We start from the raw sequence: 11,217 nt of genomic DNA on the forward strand, positions 1-11,217 counted from the left end.
GCACGAGGGAGCTGCGGAGCCAGAGACAAGGGTCCGGGCAGAGTTTAGCAGGCGCGAGTTGTGGCAGTCCACCAGGAGGCGTGCATGGGCAAGAAAATTGTAGCCAACGATGAATTTGTTTACGTCCGCAACGTAGGCGGCCAGTTCAAAGGTGCCCAGGGTGGCGAGCTAGACGGAGAAGCGCCTGATTTCATAAACAGGGCATGTGCAGCCATCAGCCATCTTGAAGAGGCAATTGTTGGGGGCCAGACAAGAAAGCCTGTTGTCGGATGTTGCCAGCGTGAATGAGGGGGCGGCTCATGTGTCCGCCAGCCACTTGATACCAGTGGAGCTATCAGTGACGCGGATGGTGGCCTTGGTGCAGTTGATGGCCCAGCAGTAGGCCAGGAGAGGCAAGACGGGGGCGTCAATGCTGGATGGCAGCTTAGTGAGCCCAGCAATGGCATTGCACAACGACGTGGGGGTCATGGGCGTGACCGTGTCCCAAATGTGATATAGATGCTGAAGAAGGTGACTGTGCCGCCAGTCTCCAGCCAGAAGCGAAGAGGCAGGCCGTGGTCCTGCTCAAGGACAGCAAACACACTGCGCGTAGTTGAGAGACGTCTGTGACGAGGTGGGTGGGGTGTGAGCGTTCTGTGTGAAGGCAAGTTGAGTGGCGGTTGCAATTTCCGGCTTTGGATGGCCATGAAGGACGCGTTCTTGCCAAAGCCCACTGCCGGATCTTTGGCCACAGAGCCTTTGGAATACTCTTTGTTGTCAACCATTATTATCATTCCCGTTCATACCATATCAACAAAGTCCCCGAAATAAATCATCATCATCAGCTTGAGGAGGAGGTCAACGGGGACCTGGTTAAACGCCTTTGCAAGATCGAGGCAGCTGAAGTCCTCAGAGCCGGTCATGGCAAGCAAGCATGTTGTCCACAAGCCAAGGGGTACGCATCCTTTAAAAGTGGTGGTAGTTAAGTTGGCAGTCTCCTCACATGGGCGGAAAGAACCATCAGGCTTGGCAATAACGTAATGGGCCAATGCCACTGGAGGACGTAGGCCGGATGGTCCCCGCGGCCAGTAGCTTGTCCAGGGCGGCCTTAGCGGCGTTACGTTTTTGGACCAAACATACGCCGGGGGCAGTCCTAGATCTTGGTCATGAGAAGTGTTTGGCTTGAACTTGATTAAGCAGACAACGTTGTACTTGGGTTTGGAGATCTTGGTGGCCTTAGGCCCGTCTACGGCTGCCACGTCGTGGGAAGGCAACAACGGCAGCCACATAAGGGGGTCGGACGCCAGCTGTGGGGGAGAGCGGGGGACCAGTACTGCGTTGATGGAGTATGAGTTGCGAAGCCAGAGACAAGGGTCCGGGCAGAGTTTAGCAGGCCGCGAGTTGTGGCAGTCCACCAGGAGGCGTGCATGGGCCAGAAAATTGTAGCCAACGATGTATTTGTTTACGTCCGCACGTAGGCGGCCAGTTCAAAGGTGCCCAGGATGGCGAGCTGGACGGAGAGGCGCCTGATCCATAAACGGGCATGTGCAGCCATCAGCCATCTTGAAGAGAGCAATTGTTGGGGGCCAGACAAGAAAGCCTGTTGTCGGATGTTGCCAGCGTGGAATGAGGGGGGGCTCATGTGTCCGCCAGCCACTTGATACCAGTGGAGCTATCAGTGACGCGGATGGCGGCCTTGGTGCAGTTGATGGCCAGCAGTAGGCCAGGAGAGGCAAGACGGGGGGCGTCAATGCTGGATGGCAGCTTAGTGAGCCCAGCAATGGCATTGCACACCAAGTGGGGTCATGGGCGTGACCGTGTCCGATTGGGGCAGAGCCGGAGGTGACGGCCGGAGGGGGCCCGGCCATTGACAGATGGAAGAGCTTGAGTAGTGGTAGGCGTCTTTGCCGTACTTTGCGTGGTACATGCACAAAAAACGCCGTTGACAAAATAGGAAGTTGGTGGCCCCCCAGGGGTGGAGGCCGCGGTTCTTGGCAAATACTGGGGTAAGGCACTACCGCGAGAGGTGCTGCTAGTTGCCTCAATCCTGGGCGTGTTGCCCGCAGGCGTGGCCGCAGGCGCCTGCGGAGCCATGTCTGTTGGGTGTTCTGCCTGGGGTTCAAGTTCGAATTTTGCCACCGCAATTCGATTTGAGTCAGGGATGCCATTTGGATCTAAACTTCTTAAAGTCAAATGACGACAATTGCATTTAAAAAAGTTATATCGTATTCAATAACCATTTTGATTAGTGTGAAAAAAGTTCAAGTGTTGTGGCTAAGCCTTGGTACTTCAAAGTGGTCTATGGATATTGGTTATCAATTCAATGAACCATCAAACAGTATTAATAATCAATGTTTGAGGAACATTTTGCATTTTCAGCCAGTCCTATATAAATATGCTTTGTAGCAAAGGACACTTGAAAACTTATCCAACCCATATGATCCTTCTTGTCTTTGACATCTTTTAGAATCAAGATCGGCCATTCTAAACACCGGCGGCCATTTTTTGACCCACCTTCCAGCAATTTCTGCCATTTTTTTGCCAACTTTTTGCCACTTTCTGCCATTTTCTGCCATTTTCAGCCACTTGGTGGCAGAAAGTGGCAGAAAATTGATCAATCTCGATTTTTTCATCACTGATCACACACCAATGACGTTTTGTGGTTGTATCTCACATTCGATGCAAAATACCCATCCCAACGTGTCAAAACTACTTACAGGTGGCTTAAAAAATGAACGGTGAGTGTTATAAACGTCGTCCAAAGGCTTGTCAAAAATTCCGACCATGGAGCAGTGATCCGTAATCAAGCTGACCTTGATTTCATCCAACAAGTAAAATCAACACTTTTGAATGGCACAAGTAATGGCCAAGCATTAGAGCTCAATCGTGGCATAACGGGATTCCGTCGGGGTTAACGCGCAAGAACCACACTGGATGAGGCGTATCTCATCCTGAGATCCATGTTGAATAAGGACGAAGCCGTCCGAAGTGTGGGATCGAAAAATTGAAAAAGAGAGGCCGAAGTAAGCACTTTATTTGCCTTCTTAAACAGAAAGTGTTTTGGCAGCCTTCGAAAGACAACATTTTCATAAGTAAGTCACGCAACTCACTGGTGACGAATTTGGGATGAACGCTCCAACTGGTTTGCCAGTCCTAAAAAGGAACGTAAAGAAATGAGATCTCCTGGCTCTGGGATATTGCTAATCGCTTCCAGTTTTGTCGGATTGGGCCAAACACCTTGACTGGACACGATGAACCTGCAAATTTCACTTTTTGGCCGCATGCAAGCTTTTTCTTTGAAGTGGTAATACCATGTTCGCGGCACTTTTCCAACACTGCACGAATTCTCCAATAAAGAACGTCTGGAGTTGGTGCTTGACGAGAATGTCGTCCACGAGTTTAAGTACTCCAGGTAGACCCTTGAATTGCAACATCTGATCTATGGCACCATTCGTCAGAGCTCGTGTTGAGTCCCATGGGGGCTCTGTTGTAGTGGAATCTTCCACTAGGCAAAAGGAACGTCGTGAGGAGTGAACTGTCCTCGTCCAAAGGAATCTGATGATATCCTTGAACAGCATCCAATTTGGCAAAAAGCTTGGATGTATTATCAATACTGTTGGTAATGTCTCGACTAGAAGGGAATGGGTGGATTGGGCGTTTGACGAACATGTTGAGCTGCGAGAAGTCCGTGACTAAACGTACTCCGGCTTTTCCATCTCCCTTGGGCACAAAAAATGCGAGACTGATCCAATCGGTTGGAGACCGGGAAGAAGGCGTTATGACCCAGAATCCATATGATCTTGGATAAGAAGATCTGCTTCTTCCTTCATGTTCAGGGGCACTGGTCGTACAGTAAGAACTCCTTCGTGGCTTTAAATTTACAACATTACGCAGATGCATCTTCATTGGGGGGCCTGCTAGATGCCTCTTAGCTAGGTGATCCCTCAAAACATCTTAAAATTCCGAAAATATTGGATTTAAATCCAAATCTTGATGGCGTTGATTCATATGTGCAGCAAGCGCGTTTGATTCAACTTGTGCTCTTGGGAAATCTTCCTTAATGACCTGTAATTTTTGAAGGTCTTGCCATCCCACCAAAACATCTTCGACCACATTCAAGCATGCGATTGCTTTCACATAAATCTTATCGGAGTTCTCAATGGAGAGTTTGAATTTAACAAATCCCTCGCAAGCCAAGATGTTGCCATTGGCTCCGGTTAACACAACTTCTCCTTGAATAATGGGTCTTTTATGTTTTCTGACTAAATAGGTAGAAATAACTCTCCACGTTGCTCCTGTATCTGGTAGGGCATTAAAGGTGGCACTCTTGCCTGTGAGCGGGTCTATGTGGTCATGTATTCGGGGCGTTGGAGTGAGGACGTTTGAACTTGCAATCTGCAGAGTTGCAATGCTTTCACCTTGTCCTTTGTGCTCGTAAGTAATGGCCCATTGTGTTCGGATACCATTGTTGTGATTGGCCATACGGACTGGCTTGATGTGTCCCTGTTTTCCACACTTGTGGCATGTGGCACCTTTTATTGGGCAATCATCAGCTCTGTGCCTTGAACTTCCACATCTGTAGCATTTTCCATGTAGATTGTGCTTCAAATTAATCTTCCCCGAACTTCTTCCCTTCGTCTTTCTTTGAATGGATTCAGACGATAAATTTGCTGCATGGCATTCTGGTCCCCCCATTGCTTTCAGGGTGGACAAAGTCACCTCATATGCTTGTGCCGTACGATTCAGCTTTTCCAGACTTGGACTCTCGGATTTCAAAAACAATTCCTTGAGTTTGGTATCCGACGAAGCACAGATGTATTGAAACACATAGAGGTCGCCCATAGGTAATTTATGAAGATCAGTCACTTCTTTCTTTGAACAGAGCTTTGCACTTAAGTGTGTGAATTGCTGGCCTGGTGATTTCAGAAGACGAAAGAACTCAAGCCTTCTTGCAAAAAGTGGATACTTGAGGAGAAACTCTTTTTCCAATAGAGTAATACATCCATCATCACCAAATATTGGGGCATCTTCTTGAATCTGATCATGAATCCTGGCTTCTAATGGAGCATCTACGCATATGCGAAAGTATGCATGCTGTTCTGAGATTGGGCAACAATCCAAAGAATTTGACCTGTAAAACGCCTTGACCTTTGTGACCCATGATCTCATTTCAACTGGGGTGTGGTCGAAAGTCAAAACAAAGGGTATGAGAGCGTCACTAGCCCTGCCCTTTTTAACGGTCTGGCCATCTGGTGGCGGGGCATTAATCAGCACCGGGGTGGGTGTTCTTGTATTTGATGCTATTGTAACAAGTAGCTTCTGAAGAGTGGTCTGATACAAGTTTGCACTTGTTATTCCACCTTTATATGTGTTATATTCTAGTCACTTGTCATATTTGCTACTCATGCTCCCACCACTTCATTGCCATAGCTCAGATTTCTCTGTATATAAGCTCCTCCACAAATAAGCAATAAACATCTAGTCAACAGCCACCATCTGGTAACCATACATGGCACAGCCGGTAGTAGCCATGTCTAGGCCGAAAAACTTTCCCTCAGAGGACTGAGGGACTGAGGACGCCAATGCAGAACTTGGGCCCAGAAGAGACATGATGCGTGCGGGATGGCCGTGGTTGCAATGGGAGGGCATGGTGCAGCGGGATGGCCGTGGATGCAGCGGTGACTGGTGTTCCGTCCACCAGCCAGGGGTGAAAGGTCTTGACTTATTGAATTCCCGTGGTGAACGGAAACATGGAACACCTGACCCAAGCACTAGGTAAAAATACCTTGATAGCTCTCAAAGATGGAGAGCACCTAGTACATGGGCTTCAATTTCTTAGACCTATCTTAAGGCCTTCGGTTAGAACCCTAATCAGGGCATACGAGCAATAGTTCGAGCTTCCTTTATCAGGGCTTCAAACAATCATCAATTGACTTAGGACACAAATCGCTAGCTACCTCTACTCCCCACGGTCTCAGATCAATCTCGGTTGTCTGGCATATACCTGGGCCAATCTTCAAGGCTAACTACCCTGCAGAATGTGGTCACTATCCTAGTCTAAATGCGTCTATCAAAGTCGACCTCTACTCTGGAGTCTAACTACTGATTTCTGCTACAAGAGTGATGAACTTTAGATACAGTTGAATACAAATCACTTGCTACCTCTACTCCCTACAATGCCAGCACGATCTCGGTCGTCTGGGAAATCTAGGCAAGAGGAAACGACACGGCTTTCCACTGACCGCCAAGTTAGGCCATTGCGTTGAATCAAGACAGTAACTAAATAAATAGTCAATAAAAAAAGATTATCCTTACTACATAGTACGTTTAAGTGTTTTTAATTAAATAATGATCTCCTTGATATACAACTCCGTCCATAAACTAAATATTTCTGAATTAATTTTGAAAGTCAGAAGAATAAATGAAATACTCATAAACATCAAATTAATCAAAAATAATCAAATTGTCTTTCTAATCAGCGAAATATTGAGTCAAATTGGCTCAAAAACACGCATAGATAGAAAATCATTAAGAATAACTTTATTAATTGATGTCTAACTTACACTGACAAAATATAAAAGAAATTTAAGGAATAAGCAATAAAACGCATGTAAATAAATGTTAACATATTAGAATATCTGGGATGGTCAATTAATAATTTTCTTAATTCACACATTTGAAAAAAAACATCAAGCATTGGTGAAAAATGAATGAATTATCTTTTTGCAGAGTTTAAATTTCTACTTATTAGGAAGTTTGAATAAAAGGCAAGCATTATTTAAGGGGCACAGAGTAATACCAAAGTACTTTGGACTCCAATAAATTGTTTTTCTTGCAAAAGCACCCAAAATACCAAATTAGTCCAATAAAACAGATGCCAAATCTCTTAAAATCATTATTTCATGATCCATATGAGTTTAAAGAACAATAGTTACAGTATGTCTACTTTTGGTTTGAGGGCCATTCCTAGAGTGAGAGCCATAGTTTCATAAAACACGCAACAAATTACTTGAAATTTGGTCAATATGTTTCTGAAACAATTTTCTACAAATAATATTATTAGCAAAAGAGTATTGACTGCTTGTGTTTAGAGCAAATTCTTGCTATATCAAGAAAATCTAAGAAGTACTTTTCAGTTATTGTACTTTAAGACATGTTTAAAGTTATTTTAAGTATATTTATATGCCTGGTTTCAAGCACATGCCATCAATGGTTACGAAAACGATATTAGTCACATACTTTGTGCAATATTTATGCCAATAATTGACATTTAAAAATTTCAGCAGCAGAAGTTTAGGCCTTACTTGGCGTGCAAGGTTTGGTGATCACAAAAAAGTGGCGTTTCCTTGCTTTAATGTCCTTGATCTAGGCTACTCTTCAAGGCAAACTGTACAGTTCAATCTACTTTATTCATCACAAACATGAAAATGACACTCTACCAATCAGCTGTCTTGCTCGGGTAATGAAAGAGGGGGTAATTGCTTGGCCATGGAAGAGGGAAAACATACATGGACCGAAAATGGTTTGAGTCCTACTTTGGATGAGGGTGATTCTTGCGTCCAACAGAGATCCACGGCAATGACGTCGGTTCGATGGATTGAAGGTCCAGAATCAAATTGACGGAGTATAACTCAGAAGTTGCACCTGTACTCAGCTCCAGAGACTTTTCAACTCGTCTATGCTGGCTCACTGATGTATGCTATGCACTTCCCCAGGTCCACTTGACTCTGCATGGCTTCCTGGGTCCCGACTCCAATCGTTGACTTTCACTGTCCTTATTCAAAATGGACAGACTTAACCTCCCGTACTCTATCAAAATGTTCTCGATTCAACTACCAGCAAGAGCTTCAAGATGGAGTTGCTTTCACTTTCAATGTTCAATGGTGACTTCTCGGAGAAGTCCAAAACAGACTTCTCTCTTTGAAAACCAAAATGTGACTCTGCTCTCCTCGAGCACGAAAATGTGACTGTTTGTTGATTTAACTTTCCCGTACAATGTTGGTTTCCGCCTCTTCCTCATGGAGGCTAAACGGATTGTCCCAGGGCCCTTGGTGGACGGCGACGGTTTCTTCAATATCCAGGGTTGACCTCCTTTTGTGAGGCCAGTCACATTGGCCATCGAGGGGTTTCTCAGATTGCCGACAATGGTTTACCTCTGCCTCTTCTGTAAGGTGTGGTATGTGGGCCACATCTGACCACCACTGCGTCTAGACGGCAAAGGGTTGAAGTTGGGCCGGAACCACGTCCCAACGGGATATCCAGGAAGGATTGGTCGTCATTTGCCGTCAGGGGGCCGACATTTTGGTAACATTGATTCTTGAGGATGAGATTGCTTATTCAGATCCTCTTCCCCCTTCTCAAAATGATCACGAGAATATTGGTTTTGATGACCGAGGGTTTCCTGTTTCTCTTCCCTTCAAACATGTAGCCGACATTCCTCACCCATGGTTGTAGCTGGGCTGACCAGCCCCTCGGGTACTGGAGCTTTTCCTTGGTGATAGAAACGATGTAGTGATTGATTCACACTGAATCACAATGCTTTTTGATACAACCGGTTCCTGTGACATTGTACATCTGTGATCAAGGGCTGGAGGAGCTACTTGTGATGGATCACGACGTCACTACGAGCATTAGGCTGGCATTTGGTCGACATCTGACCGACAAACAGACTACACGATGGGCAATCCAACAACTTTGGGATTTTCCCAAGATAATAACATACATTATCTTAACATTTTGATAAAACCCGTTCCGGGAGCAATCAATTATCCAGGTTGGGGAGGACCGTTGGACGTGGTGACCGGGATGGAGGATGGATTCAAGTCAATCCCTACAACATCTTGTCAATCTTCCTAGTCACCAAATCAATGTACTCTAGTCATCTATACATTATCTATTTTATATGCATGTTTATCTAGTCAATTGTTTGAAACAATCCTAGTCATTCCCACCAAACTTCCTGTGATATTTTTGTACTCTCCCCCTTTGTCAACCCTGCAATCCGGTCTCTAAGCGATGGGTGTCAGGCTCTACCATCCTTGAGCACATGGATCATGGCCGGTCCTACGTTCTCCAGTCATAACATGTGACGGCTATGAGGCGAAATCGTCGATTTCTTCATCTTGACTCGACTATTTTTCCGGATTTGGTTGATGCAGGACCAGATCCAACGGATTCCTGGCCTCTCCTTGGCGTAGTTGTCTTCTACGAGTGCTTCCTCGCAAATAACGGGCGAAACGCCCACGTGATGGATGTGAGAAAATGGAGCTTAATTTTTGGAAGCGATTCCCTTGGCCTGGATCTCAGACGTCAGCCTCCTTCTGTAATTGAGGACGAGTTTCGAGCATGTTTTCAACAGAGATGTGAGCCCACTCCTCCTTGCAAAAGACTCCAGCTCGTCCAAGTTCTTTGTCTTCCTTGCTCTCACCCTTACCTTCAGCTCTTGCCACAAGTTCTCGATGGGGTTGAGGTCTGGACTTTGAGAAGGCCATGGCAGGAGGTCAACGTCATTCTCCTCGATCCATTTCCGAGCAAGGAGGCTTGTGTGCTTGGGGTCATTATCCTGTTAGAACACCCGGTTGTAGCCATGTCCAAGAGTGTGCAACGACTCTTTAATATTCTCCTCCAAGATGTGGACGTAGTCTTCCTTGTGCACGTTGCCATGGATCCTCACAAGGTTGCCTGTGCAATTAGCAGAGAAACAGGCCCACAGTTTGATGCTTCCACCTCCATACTTCACTGTAGGGATGGTATTTTTAGGGAAAGGAAGGCTTGACCTGTTTTCCGCCAGATCTTTTGTTTGTCATTGTGACCAAATAGCATGATCTTTGTTTCATCTGACCACATCACTTGCTACCAGAAGTTATCAGACTTGTCCAGGTGGTCTTTGGCAAACTCGAGGCGAGCTTTTAGGTGTCAGGGTTGGTGTAGTGGAGTGTGTCTTGGTCTTCAGACCCCATCTATGAATAGCTTGGCCAATAGTGCAATTAGTCAGACCTTGTCCATCTTCACCAAAGCTGGCTTTAACGTCCTTGATGGTGGTCTGTGGGTTGCTGGAGACTTGCCTGTTTATGAGTCGATCCATTCGGGTTGTGATCTTGGCCGCCCAGATTGAGGGCGGTTCTCCACACATCCCGTCTTTGTGTACTTGACGATGATGCTCTGGACCATCACTCTGGGCAGAGTTAGTTGCTTGGCAATCTTCTTATAGCCCACGCCTCTATGATGCAGCTACACAGCCTTTTTTCTACGGTCATTGCTGACCTCACTTCTTTGTGACATCACTGGCATGCACTGGCCCACAACATGCAAAGGAGTATCAAGCATGAGCACCGAACTATAGTTGTCAAACTGTCTCTCAGAGTACCAATGTTAGAAGGCGTCACGTTTAAGTAACAAAAATGGGCTAATGGATCCTTAAATTATAATGAGGGTTAGGAAAAACTAAATGGGCTGAACACTTTTGTCAATGGCATAGTTCACCATTTCTGTTGTTCGTTCTCTTTAAGTCTGTTCATATTTAAGGCTAAGAAAGTATTTGTGTCTATTGAATTCAAAACAAGTCTGATTCCAAAGCTGTGTTCAAACTTATCTCAATACACATCCCCACATCTTATATCGTATTTTGCGTGTAGTTGTCATGGTTTTGAAAGTGGTACTCTTGCACTTATCACCAGTATTTATTACTAAGGACCAAATGTTAGAGTAAGCAAATATGGTTTTCAATAACCGATTCATCTTTAGAAACATTCCATTTACAACTTACGATAGAAAAGCCAATTGTTGTAACCTGACTGATGATTTTTAAGTTCCTTACGTGACCAACAATTGGGCAGATGACCACGTAACACGTGGCCATGATCAAGAATGCCATGCTGACCTCGAACTGAGTTGCTTGAGCCTCGGAATTTATCATATGTGGTTGGAGCATGGATTCAAGCATCCCATTTCCACAAAAAAGGATGAATTTGTCCAAAAACGGGAGGGAAAGACTAAAAGACTAAAATTTAAGTCAGATGACGAGAATGATCATTTTTATCACACAGCAATTAAAAAATCCCTCACTTGGATGACGTTTCTAATGGTGAGACAGGGTTTTGAGCCATTGGCCAGGTCTTTGCTCTTGGAGGAAGAGCCAGGTTTTACATTTGGAACCATCAGGAAGAGCACCAAGGTGAAGAAAAGGATAATCCCTCCCATGACATAAAATGGGAGGCCAGGCGTTCCAACCACGAACAA

The 11,217-nt window shown here is 45.4% G+C and overlaps 1 protein-coding gene across 1 annotated transcript in view; it reads right to left on the bottom strand.

Moving 5' to 3' along the window:
- Window positions 1–11,217, bottom strand: part of LOC131892249 (uncharacterized) — an 18,757-nt gene extending 7,540 nt beyond the window's left edge. Inside the window, exons 1-2 of the mRNA XM_059242038.1 lie at window positions 11,044–11,217; window positions 10,796–10,978 (exon numbers count right to left, since the gene is read on the bottom strand). Coding sequence (XP_059098021.1) covers window positions 10,796–10,978; window positions 11,044–11,178 — 318 coding nt within the window. The 5' untranslated portion in view covers window positions 11,179–11,217. The remainder of the gene's footprint in view (window positions 1–10,795; window positions 10,979–11,043) is intronic.

The sequence above is a fragment of the Tigriopus californicus genome, chromosome 12, assembly GCF_007210705.1.
Source record: "Tigriopus californicus strain San Diego chromosome 12, Tcal_SD_v2.1, whole genome shotgun sequence".
NCBI lineage: Eukaryota > Metazoa > Arthropoda > Copepoda > Harpacticoida > Harpacticidae > Tigriopus > Tigriopus californicus.